This window comes from Scomber scombrus, chromosome 23 (assembly GCF_963691925.1).
Source record: "Scomber scombrus chromosome 23, fScoSco1.1, whole genome shotgun sequence".
NCBI lineage: Eukaryota > Metazoa > Chordata > Actinopteri > Scombriformes > Scombridae > Scomber > Scomber scombrus.
In genome coordinates, this window is record NC_084992.1 from 3,833,781 (window position 1) to 3,847,071 (window position 13,291).

The window sequence follows — 13,291 nt, forward strand, 5'->3', positions numbered from 1 at the left end:
CTCCTGCTGATCTCTGCTATGCCGGACCTAAAGATGTAGCCTGTGATGTCTGTACTGGGATGAAGCTGAAAGCCCTCAAATCCTGTCTGGTGTGTCTGGCCTCTTACTGTGAGCAACACCTTCAGCCTCACTATGATTCTCCTGCTTTTAAAAAACATAACCTGGTTGACGCATCTGCTAAACTTCAGAAGACCATTCTTAGTGAGAAATGGCCACAAGCAGATCTGAAGACCAGAGCAGAGTTCTTACAATATTCATGTCAGATCACACTGGATCCAAACACAGCAAGTAATCTTTTGATTTTATCAGACAGGAACAGAAAGATAACATGTGCTGTTAGAAATAAACCATATCCTCACCATCCAGACAGATTCATTCATATATCTCAGGTCCTGAGTAAAGATGGACTGACTGGACGTTGTTATTGGGAGGTTGAGAGGAGCGGGTATGTTGGAGTTGCAGTCGCATACAAGAGTATTGGTCGTTCAGGGGATTTTAATGCACATGCTTTTGGACACAATGATAAGTCTTGGGTATTAAATTGTACCAATAACTTAAGATTCGTGCATAATAAGATCGGAGCATTCATCTCAGGCCCTCAGTCCTCAAGAATAGGAGTCTACCTGGATCACAGAGCAGGTATTCTGTCCTTCTACAGAGTCTCTGATACGATGACTCTCCTCCACAGAGTCCAGACCACATTCACTGAGCCTCTCTATGCTGGACTTTGGCTTTGCTCTGATGGAGACTTTGCTAAGTTTTGTAAGTTCAAGTAGACGGAGTAGAATAAAAAGACTGAAGGACAGTTAATGTTTATATGTGATCTATGACCATTGTACTTCTTATCACAATCCTGGAGTGTTGACATTTTATTGCTGTAGCTGATGTGTTCATAAATTAATTACAGGAAGAATGTGAGACGTAATAACTCACAAAATGGTTGATAATCTGCTTTTAAGATTGGAAATAAATGTAAAGTGCATGTAAAGTAACAGGAGATGAGTTACAATGACAGAGAAGAATGTCATGTTGGGGAACTGTGTTTCTGGGACATTAATGAGCAGCACAGGGGCTCCACAAGGGACTGTCCTGGCTCCATTCCTGTTCACACTGTACACAGCGGACTTCAAATACAACTCTGAGTCCTGCCCATAGACTGTATATAAGAAATGGACATAACATCCGTGACGTCACCCATTGGTTTGTGGAGTGCTGCTCGGAAGCCAATAGTTTCGGATCTGGGCAGCTCCATCTTGAAAATTTCCGGTGCATGCTGGGGAAAAAAAATCACGTATTCTACTTATATGGGCATCAGGAGGGGCATGAGGCGCCCTCCTGAACCTGTGAACCAATCAACCTGTCAATCACGACATAGCCACGCCCTAATGCATACCCTGCTTTATCGTCAAATATAAAATCAGGGAGGCCAAAATTTCACAAATGAACATCATACTGCATTGAAGAAGGCTTTAAACTAGCGATTGAGACCATAAACACATTTTGAAAACGTTTACTGAGGTTAGAAATCAAGTGAGAAGTTGGTGAATTCTCCATTGACTTGTATAGAGACGGAAGACCTTTGACACCAAAACGGTCGCCCCCTGGTGGCCTTTTGATAGAATGCAGTTTTAAGTTACTTCCGCGTTGGCATCATTTCAGAGGACCGGAACTCCCCGTCTGGTCCTGCACCATCCAGAAATATTCGGACGAATAATGGACGGGGAATGGACAGGAATCTAAATATAGTGATCTGATAAAAGCCTTCAGTGACTGGAGTCACAAGAACTATCTCCTACTGAACACCTCAAAGACTAAGGAAATGATCATAGAATACCGCGGGTTCAAGCCCCCTCTTCAGCCAGTGAATACTTGTGGGGTGGACATCGAGGTGGTGCCAAGTTATAAGTATCTAGGTATATACCTGGATAATAAGTTAGACTGGTCCCTAAACACAGACGCTCTCTACAAAAAGGGGCAGAGCCGCCTCCATCCTGATGTATTGGAATTACTGTTTGTATAATGGTATGATTTTGGTGTTTGTGTTGGATCCATTGTGAAATTACAGTGCTTGTTCAATACATTTTTGTGATGAATAATAATAATGTTAATAATGAAAATGTTAAGTCTCATGCTTGTTATCATCCAGCCATCGCAAAGATAATCTATACAAATAAAGTATAAATTAAGATTTAGAAAATGGGAATTCATTTTTGTATCAATAATAAACCAACACACTTGAGGCTTGTGTTATAGTTGCAACTTCAACCACAAGAAACTCCAGTATGTGACAATTTAAATCAAATACGATTAAATATCATTTTAGGACCAAATATGCATGATTGTATCAAGAGTCCTGTAATTTCTGTCACTTTCACAGATATATTTTGATTGCATGTTATAATATGTACATCAACATACATGCAGTTTATGGAAATATTTAGTTTTAACTCTCTCAAAGATCTATACTACTGAAAATGTGGGTATTTATTTGCTCTAAACAGTCTGGTAGGTTGCCCACATTCCCACATCAATAGGAGGTTTAGCTTATAAATTGGATGTAAATATTAGTAAATATATGGATTTTTACTAATTCTTCCATCACTGTCTACAGTAGAAATTTTACTTTTTTTAATCTTTTGGTTGAATTAATGTTCAGCTGCCAATCAATCAGTCAGTTATTGGAGATTTGCACTGAAACAGTTAAACTCACCTGTTGATGTAAAACATGTCTCATAAATGTCAAATATACAAAAACTGAAAGAAAGAAAGTAAAAATTATGAGATTATTGAAATGTCTCAAAGTTTTATTGGATTAAAAAGTTGGAATGTTTGGTTACACATAAAAATATCTGTTACAAAGCACTGTATAAATCTCTTTCACTGTTTATTCTGTATCATTCAACACTCACGTACACAAACCAGTCCCAAAGGTTTGAAGATACCACATGTAAGATTTCCTTTTTTGACAATTTGCCACCAAATTAGTCGTGATGCCTGCAAACTAAGAAAAAATGGAAACATCTAAACTTCCTGGCTAAATTTTCGACCTTTTAATGTTTTAAAGTGCAATAACTGAGAATTAAGAAATATGGACACTGAAAGGTTTTCCTCACTGACTGTAAAATACTGACTGCTTCACTTGCTTGATTGTCTAGTGAGAATCATTATAACTGATGGCTAAATGCAGTGTTTGCAGGTAAAAAAAAATAGACAAACTGTTTATTTTTGTGCTCTATTATTTACCTTACAAATATATAGTTTGAACATTTCCCCCAAATACTTTCATGACTGTCAAAAAACTGCATGATCTGTACTTTTTCAGTGTGTAACATCTCAAAATGCTATCAAAACATAGCCTAATCTTGTTATCGCTTTCACATAAAATATAATTAAATTGAATACTGTGAGAAATATAAAAACTACATACATGTAGGATACATTTTTTCTTCAATGGGAAAGGCTCCTTTAGAGAATGCAGACTACTGGACTTTTATTATTTGTGTAAATGTAGCTTTTTTCTCCTCAAATCAAGGCAGTACAACTTTAACTTCGCCTTCTCAGACTTCCAGAATTGCATGAGAAATATTATGAATAACAACTTAATGTAAAGTAACTCGCAATGTTTTTATCTGAGCACATTTAAAATGATATATGGGTTTTCCTGTTGATTCCTGCAACAGCACACAAAACCACTGACCTCCAAGTGTCAGATAAACAACTAAAAACATGAATTTAAATTGACCATGAATCGGTCATCATCACTGCTAATTTGCTGATAGACGTGTAAAGAAAACCTTCCATGTTTTATCTGTAATAAAAACTGAAAGGCTTAGTCGGAGTTTCATTTGAAAAGTGTGAGATGCTGCTTATTGAGATGTAGTGTTTTAACACAGGAAACACATTAAGGGGAATGTGAAGGAGCGCTTCAACAAAAGATGCAAGTACAGTACGTTGTTTTTTTTTTTTAAAGCTACAGCCAGAGCTCCTTTCAGCGACGTTACAACCACTTCCTGTTCCCCTTACAGTACCAACATGGTGCTTAAACTTACTCAAAAACACTGTCTGGGTGCAGGAAGAAGAAGAAGAAGAAGAAGCAAAAGCCGAAACAGGTTTTTAAAGTAGTTTTAAAACTTTTTCGATGTCATAAGTTCTTAAGCAAACTGGTGTTACAACCGTTTCTTGGTCCAGTCTGTATGGATTTTATAACATGTTAAGTCTCATTATAAAAAAAACTAAAAACATGTTGATATTTCATAGCATCTTAGTACATGGTGTGACTTTAAAGGGTGAAGCTGTCATTTTCTCTGGTTTTCTTTTTATCAACAAATCTCACGTACAGAGCCAAACTAACAAAGAACTCATCTCCTAATTAAGTATCCAAAGCCTGATAGATCTTATTCCTCTATGTCATAAACTTCTGTTATCATCCAAAAATTATTAAAAACACATCACTGAGTCACATCGCCGCACATATTTCTTGTCCACAACGATTACAGTCACTTTACTTTGTTTAGAAATCCCTTTATAATCACTCAACTTTGTGCCAGTGTTATTTACAGTGTAGAGGTTAGTAGTTTGGCTATAATTAGTGTATGACTTTGTTTCTAACGTGACCAAACTCTTTATAACGAAGGAACCTTTGACCCAGTGCAGCCGTGTGACTCGCTGACGTGTTTTTAAATAGTTTTTTGGACGATAACGGAGGAATAAGATACAATTACTGGCCTCTTTATTAGGAACACCTGTGCAATCTAATTCAATCCAATACAACAACTCAATTCAATTTTGTTAACATTGTCAGGAAGTTGATTATTCTATTTTATGTTTATTATTGAGGTCATAGTAAGTGGTGTAGTAGCGTGCTGGGGTGCATTATATTGACTGGTGTTCCTAATATTTTGCCCCACTCATGTATATTGATGGAGTGGACAAAATAATAGGAACATCAGTCAATATAATGGACCCTAATGCACCACCATCACCCACTATATGACCTCAGTAATAAACAAAGTAGAATTATCACTTTGTTAACAGAAACTGAACATGTATAAACTTCATAAATGTAGAATTTAAAGGAAAACTGTTTGTGTTGAATTAAATTAGATGCACAGTTATACCTAATAAAGAGGCCAGTGAGTGCATATAAGGTTTTGATATACACTCTATATTTGATTTGTTAGTAGATCAGATCATTGTTGGTTTGGCTCTGAACATGAGATGTATTAACAATAAGAAATATATAGAAAAATGCAGAAAATAGACAACCAAATCCTTTAAGTATTATAAAATATGCAGCTGCTGTTGTGACTGATAGCTTTGTGTTCGTAGTGTATAACTGAGCTAATGTTTTAGTTTGCTTTTATTGAGATACTTGCTTTTAGTGTCAAGCTTTAGTTGCATGTTTTAAACTGTCAAATATAAAATATGGTCCAGAAGCCAAGTCAACAAAATAAAGTAGCGTCTGAAAAAAGGTCAAGCAGTCAAGTTGATAGACTAAACCAATAATAGTGTTCTTTATTGTAAAAATGCTACTTTTTAGGCTTCAAAGCTCGAAGGGTGTAAGATGTTTTGAAGAGCCATGAGAATGTATGTGCAACATAAGAAATTAACTCTATAAACATTTATAAATAGCTTTAGGTACCTACAGTGTCATAAAAGTGTCATTAACTAAACGGAGAATGTTTCGAAAGTGGTGATTTTTTTTGGTCCTTTTCATAAAATCTGCAGGAGACGGTTTCATTAAGAGATGAATTAAAAGGAAACTCTAACAAAACATTATTAACACCGGTCAGACTTACCTTACAGTAACTATCACAAACCTGGCCCAGCAGTGATTCAACAACTTAAAGCTCCACATATTTTAGTTTTAATTCAGTTTTCTAATCTCCTCTGGCTCAGAATGAGACTAACGTTCTCATGTTTTTAAGAGTTTGCTGAAGATAAATGTAGTTTTATGCTTTAAAGGGTTAGAAAACATGAACTAATCCACCTCTCTAAACCTGTAGAGTGAACACTTTTCATTCTGAGTGCAGTTGAGCTGGCAGGGTTTTAAAACAAAACTCATAAATGTAATCCGATGTAAACACTGAAACATGATAAAAAAAAACCCAATTTTGACTAAAGTGTACGTCAAACATCCGTCATCAGACACAAAGAAGAAACAAGTTGAAGTCGCGGCTCTTTGAAGCATGAGTCCAGCCATCTGGATGATACTATCTCATCGGTTTCCATCATTATAAGTCGATTTTGTGTCCGTCTACGCTTTTGTGCAGAGCTGAAAACGAGCTTCGAGTTAAGAGTCAAACCGAATCAGCGAAAAAAAAGAAGACAAAAAAAAAAAGAAAGTCCAGTCAAATTTCTTACAGTCTAATGTAACCGTCAGTTTTAAGGCAGCGCAGGTCCGTCCAGTTCTCTAGGAAGCAGAGCAAGGTCTCGGTCGCCGTGGTGACGCTACATTGGCGTTGTCCAGGAAACAAGAAACAATCCTATCGCACCGCAAGAGTTCCTTTTTCTCCAATTTCGCAGCCAAACTACCAACAAAACTTACCAGGCTTATTTTGCTACATAAAAAAACAATCAGGGAATCAAAATGTTGTTTTTTTAAAATCTGAAATTCAGTGGACAGTCGCCGCCGCCGTCGAGTGCAAGTGCATTTCGGTCCGGTTTACGAAACAGGAATCCACTGTAGAGTTATTGACAGGTCAGTCGGGAAGAGAGAGACCCGATAATTGTTTGTTTTGTTTCAGGATTTCCTCGTCAGAGAAGTGAAATGTAGTTTTTAGGAACGATCCCACGCTTCCCGCCCACAACTACTACAATCCACTGTTCATCCACAGACTCCACCTCAGTTATAACGTCACCAACCTGCAGGAGGAGACAGAGAGAAAGAGAGAGAAACTAAAACATGAAGCTGTTGACTTTAGGTGAAAAATGAACAAACTTGAATCACTTTTTGCCTGAATTTAATGTTTCATCTGCACTGATTTACCTGAATCAGAACTTTAAACTTCATCCTACATAAATATCTACTCATGAACTGTTTTGGGGTTAGGGTTAGTAGTTAGTTACTGATGAAAATGTTAATGATTACAAAGGAGGTTACATCCCAAGTCAGACCTTTAAGATTTTACTCATTTTAACATGTTACTGAATACATATATTGCTGTTTTTAATTCTTTGAAATCAATATTTTCTTTTATATTTAGTAAATAAATCATGACGTGGGCTTATTTGGAGCACACATGGGCTTAAATGGAGTCACAGTACCAATTAAACTCACTTTATTCATCAAATATCTTTATTTTATATTCCAAAATCTACAAGAACTAATGAATACATTTTCAAATGAGAGATAAATGTTGCTTTATAAGAAATGATCTCCCTTATAAATCATGTCAGTATCCATGAAAAACAGCTGCACTTAGATTTTGGTGCTTAATGGGAACATTTACCCTAACAGCTGGACTTAGATCTTAGGAAGGAAGGAAGGGAGGAAGGGAGGGAGGAAGGAAGGAAGGAAGGAAGAACCATTTACACTGACAGCTGAAAACATTGGTTAGAAAATTAGAAAAGTCATCAAATGTAATAAGTTACATTACTTTGATGAAGTCATTGAAATAGTTACATTACTTATTACATTTTACATAGAGTAATTAGTAATCTGTAACCTATTACATTTCTAAAGTAACCTTCCCATCCCTGTTCATGACACACGCACCTTTAGTGTGAGCTCATCATCGCTCTCCGCGATGAAGTCAAACAGAACTTTGGCCACGCCCTTAACCTCTGACTGCTGCGCTGGGATTGGCTGAGCTGGAAACAGGAAGTTGTGGTTAGAAAATGTTCAGGGTCACACACACACGCACACACACAAAGACACACTTAGACACATACATAAAACATATCTAACAATTATTGTATTATATTTACTGTATTGACATGAATATAAGACAATATTACGGCTGGGTGTCCGTACTCGTTATCTTTAAGGTATCGACCTGTTCATTTTTAACACATTCCAACATTTTCTGACATTTTACAGACAAACCAATTAATGGATTAACTGAGAAAATAACTGTCAGTGTGTGTATATTTATTTTCTTTGCTACTATTTATACTTTTTTAATGTATTCTCAATTTTTACAATTTAAGCAAATACATCCATTATCGTCATCTCACCATAGTTACATGTATATTTTCCAGTTGGAAAAGGCAGCGTAAACATAAGAGGTACTCAAACTTTAGAAGAATTAAAAAATAAGGTCTAAAAAGTATAATAAAATAAATAAATAAGGAATATATTGTGTAAGGTTGAATTGGTGAACTATAACTATATATTTTTTACTACTATTGTTTTTATCGCTTGTGTCCTTACTTAGTATTTATTGTTCTTTATTGTTATTATTGATGCTCTTTCTATTTTTTACTGTGACTAATAAAGGAACATCTTATCTTATTGGAAACTGTAGGTTTTATCAACTCTTTCTATTTCTAATCTTTTATTATTGATTGATTTATTTTATTTACACCTTGTTTTAATTCTGGTATTTTTTACTTGTATATTGATGTATAATCCATATTTACCATCATGTGTGTTTCTTATAAAGCACTTTGAATTGTATCTGACATGTGTGAAAGCTGCTCTATAAATCTAATTTGATTGATAGATATGTGTGTTTTCACTAATAAAGTTGAGTTATTACAAGTATATTACTGTATGTTTATTATATTTTATATGTTTTTGGTCTTTTTCCCCCTGTTATTATGTGTTTGGGTGCTTGTGTCGTACCCTGGCAGGGCTGTGTGAAGGCAGCAGGGTAAAGTCCCTCCTTCCCTTCCAGTCTTCCTCTCTTCCACTCCGAGTCGATGTGCTCTGTCACTCGGATCAGCGCCCCCTTGTGGAAAGACAGATCCTCTGCAGTCTGACCGGGGAAGTCGAACAGAGCCACGACCCACTCCTCTGTCTACAGACACAGATTTAACACATTTTTAATAACAGTTCAATGAAAATACATTTAAAAAAAAGGAAAGCAGAAAATATTACAGCGTGAGAATAAATGAAAAGCCTAACCTCTGTGTTCAGGTCCTGTGAAGACTTGGGTGCTGTAAATGTAAACAATAAATAAACATAATCACAGTTAATACACAGAAACATAATAAAAGTATAATAAAAGTATTGTGCATATCAGTGGATAATAATAATAAAAATAAGGCATAATTTCTACATTTTAAAGGTGTTTTAATACATTTTTAAAGGCGTTTTAATCATACTTTTTATACTTAAAAAGCAAAATTAGAAACAAATACACACACAAAAAATACTCCTTAAAGGGATATGAGTAACTACTTAGTAGAAACATTTAAAAAAAAATGTCTTTCCTTGTATACATGTAACTTAGCTGTGTCGTTTTTTAAAGTATATATATACTTTTTAATTAATAAACTAAGACAAGAAAGAAGCTGAAGAGTTAAATAAGTAGTTGAGAGAAAGTAAGGTCTACCGCTCACCTGGACTTTCTATTACCGCCGGTTCCGTTGATGTAGTTTTCACCGTTTCCCCCGGCAACGGCGCCGTCTCCGGGAGCGGCTCCACCACTTTGGCGAAGTTCAGAGGGAATATCCCGATCCGCCCGTGGATCTGTCCGCGGCCCCACTCCTGCCCGATGAGCTCCAGCAGGGCGATGACATCACCCTGGGAGAAGGTGAGCTCGTCCTCTTCCTCGCCCTCGTAGTCGAACAAGGCGACGCACCGAGGACCGCTGAGCACACACACGGAGAAAAAGAAAACATTACACTCTTTTCTTTCTTTTTTTTTTTTTTTAAAGATACAGAAGTTACTGTGAAGCTGTAGAAGATGAGCAGGTTTGTATGTCGGACCTGACAGGAAGAAGGTCCGGTTGTTCTTTCGGCTCGGTCGGCTGCACAGGAAGGATGGACTACAGAGGACAAAACAATCAGTCACAACATGAAACGCTAAAAAAATCAAAAATATATGTTATCTAAAGAAGTCAAACTGAACAAGACACGGTGAAAATTGAAGCAGTGCAGTTTAGTTTTAGTTAGTTTTACATCGTTCATTTTAGTTTTTATTTAGTTTTCATCATTTTTATTTTTATTTCAGTTAACTATTTACTATTTTCTCACTGCTAGTTTCAGTTTTAGTTAACTATAATAACCCTGATCCAGGCAGAACTGGACTTTAAGGTTCATGTAAAAAGTGTCACCAAATTAGTTTTCTATCATTGAAAAAAATTGTTATAAATTGTTATAAATGGACTGTACTTATATCTTTTTGACCACACAAAGCTCTTTTACACTACATGTCACATTCATACACCGTTGGCACAGCAACGGGAGCAGGTTGGGGTTACATCGACATGAGGACTGGAGGAGCCCAGAATCAAACCACCAATCTTCCAATTGGTGGACAACTGCTCTCCCTCTTCATCCATTGTAACAACACTTCATTGACCATTTTATGATACTTAACACTATAAACCATCAACACATATAAACAGGTTGAGCCAGATGTTTCAGTACCTCGGACTCTGATAGGTTGAGGCCCTCCAAGGCGGGTTTTGATTGGATGTCTTGGTCTGGCACCGGCTCTGGTTGGGTGTCCAGGTCCAGGAGACACTGCGATGAGTCGATGACAGCAGTGACGGCGGTTTGGCTCCTCCCTTCACCTGATACATCCTCAGTGGGGGGGGCCGGGCTCGGGTCGTCTAGGACAATCAGGACTTCCTGTTTCTAGGACGAGATAAAGAGGGAAATTTTACTTTATGACTCAGATTTACGATCTTTAATGTGTACAGTGTGTGTGTTTGTCCGTACTGTGCTGCTGTTATAAAGAGGGTGTCCTGGTTTAGGGCGGGGGGGCAGAGGCGGCCCTCTCTTTGCTGCCTTTTGACCCTGCGTCTGATTGGATGTTACAGCAGCAGCGGTCTGTGGGGGCGGTGCGGACTGGCTGGCCGGAGACACGGAGGGGGCAGGACTGGTTTTAGAAGGAGGAGGAATCTGGTTCGCTGTAGAAGTGGAGTTGATGGACGGAGGTGGCGGTCGCCCGGGGGTGGATTTGATTGGTGGGGGGCGAAGGGGGAGGAGCTTCACACTTGAAGGCCTAAAGAGAAAGAAAGAGATACAAGATACATGAATCACTTGCTGTGCAGGTTCTTTAACTGTTTATTGTATAATTTAAAAGCCCCTATCGTCCCAATTTGAAGGGTGCTTTTACTTTTCTTTTGCCCTGAGCCAGCAACTGTTAATTTCTGACCTTAACTTTCAGTCAATCCTGCACTACAGTTGAACCCACATCATGGAGGTCAGTGTGTTTTGGGTCAAATCAGCTGCATTTGATAATGAAAATAATGATGTTTGGTATAGAAGCCCAGAAATAAGAATCTGTTAAAGTCTGTAAACATTAGACAATGTTTTTCTTGTTATGTTTCCTGTAATCATTCCTCCTGTTCATACTGACCATTAGAAGATCCCTTCATAATACACGTACAAAGGAAGTGATGGAGGACTAAATCCACAGTCCTCTTTTTGTTTTGAGGCTTCAGCAGTGTGAGTTGGTTGAATAAAGACAATATCTCCCAAAGAAAACGTCTCTTTAGTACAGAACTCACACTGGGAACAAGAGGAATGATTACAGCGAGAAAAATCTGTTCCAATATTAACTTTGGAGCCTGAATATTGTTTTAAGACGGTCTTGTTCATTTAAACTGAACCAAAAAAAAGACGTTTAAATGACCAATCAAGAATATTACCGTAACATGTCTGATATTAAAATTTCTATTATAATGAAATTAATGTAAAGACTTGACCGTAAACCACACTTTTCTTTGTTTTTTTACTTCTTTCTTTGCAGATGATGCACGTCCGTTAGTGTCTGTCCTCGTCTTTTTAAAACTATTTTAAACTGACTGCTGGAATAACAAGAAACTGAGAGAAACAGTGAAATAGAGCAGAGGACAGTCGCGCTCTTTGTTCCTGAGCAACAGCAGAAATCTGACACTATGAGCTTAATTCTCATTTAATTAACAAATCTAAGCAGCAGATCAGAGAGGGTCAAACTCATTTACATTCAAGGGATCATTAAAAAAGTGGAAGGAAGGAAAGAAGGACAAATGGAAGGAAGGAAGGAGGGAATGAGGGAAGGAAGGACAAATGGAAGGAAGGAAGGAGGGAAGGAGGGAAGGAAGGAAGGACAAATGGAAGGACGGGAGGACAAATGGAAGCAAGGAAGGAGGGAATGAGGGAAGTAAGGAAGGACGGAAGGAAGGATGGAAGGAGGGAAAAGAAGAGAGAAAGGAAAGTTGGACGGATCGGACCCCTCGGTGGGCTGGTTCTGGCCTCATGTTTGACCCCCCTCATCCCAGATCTACTGTGCATCCTTCTAACCTTTAATATCTTACCGTGGAGGAAGAGGAGGGTCTGAGGAGTTTGTGTTAGCAGAGCTGGTAGTTTCAGCTTTGGTTTGGACCACAGAACCTTTCCTCAGAGCCGGAGCCGGAGCTGGAGCCGGGGGTTTGACTACGGAGGGAGCCGGAGCTGGAGCTGGAGCCGGAGCCGGGGGTTTGACCACGGAGGGAGCCGGAGCTGGAGCTGGAGCTGGAGCCGGAGCTGGAGTTGGGGGTTTGACCACGGAGGGAGCAGGGGACGGACCGGGAGGTTTCGGGGCTGTAGCCGGGGCAGCAGCTGAAGGTTTGGCTGGGTTTGGATCTGGGGGCGTTCGTGAAGCTCCAGCAGGTTTTGGGGCGAGAGAGGGAGCTGAAGGTGGTAAAAGAGAAAAAAGAAAATCATCACATTTTGACCCTAAAAACCAAAATAATCTGATTTATTTACAACTTAAACGCCACATATGAATACTGACATAGACTCAGACCAACCAACACTAACTTTAGGCTAATAGTAACTAATAGTAACTAATAGTAACACCTATCAGCATACACAAATGCCTGACGAGCCAATAACTATATAAATAAATAACATTCATGCACATGTGAAAAAAAGATCTCAAATAAAAAGTAGTAAAAAAAAAAGATTAATAACAAAACTAGAATGAGATAAAACTGATAAAAGGCAATTAAAGTTAGAGTTGGTAAGATAGAATAAAACATTTTAAAACATAAATACAATAAAATAAATGATTAAAAACATAAATAAAAGGTCAAATCTCTCCAACTTTAACCAAAAAAACTCTAAAGTATGTTTTTTTGTGACTCATGTTGGCTCAAATATGAACACAGGTTGAACAGCTACGTTGGTAAAAATAGACCGATGACCTCTG

The 13,291-nt window shown here is 37.9% G+C and overlaps 2 protein-coding genes across 2 annotated transcripts in view; both read right to left on the minus strand.

Moving 5' to 3' along the window:
* The window catches only part of LOC134006179 (zinc finger protein 208-like), a 1,001,836-nt gene that overhangs the window by 887,151 nt on the left and 101,394 nt on the right, over nt 1–13,291 (minus strand). The gene's annotated exons all lie outside the window — the stretch shown is intronic.
* The window catches only part of LOC134006182 (SH3 domain-containing protein 19-like), a 33,223-nt gene continuing 26,635 nt past the window's right edge, over nt 6,704–13,291 (minus strand). Inside the window, exons 9-18 of the mRNA XM_062445266.1 lie at nt 12,660–12,771; nt 12,417–12,533; nt 10,834–11,119; nt 10,540–10,749; nt 9,877–9,935; nt 9,508–9,758; nt 9,071–9,102; nt 8,789–8,963; nt 7,718–7,812; nt 6,704–6,864 (exon numbers count right to left, since the gene is read on the minus strand). Coding sequence (XP_062301250.1) covers nt 6,757–6,864; nt 7,718–7,812; nt 8,789–8,963; nt 9,071–9,102; nt 9,508–9,758; nt 9,877–9,935; nt 10,540–10,749; nt 10,834–11,119; nt 12,417–12,533; nt 12,660–12,771 — 1,445 coding nt within the window. The 3' untranslated portion in view covers nt 6,704–6,756. The remainder of the gene's footprint in view (nt 6,865–7,717; nt 7,813–8,788; nt 8,964–9,070; nt 9,103–9,507; nt 9,759–9,876; nt 9,936–10,539; nt 10,750–10,833; nt 11,120–12,416; nt 12,534–12,659; nt 12,772–13,291) is intronic.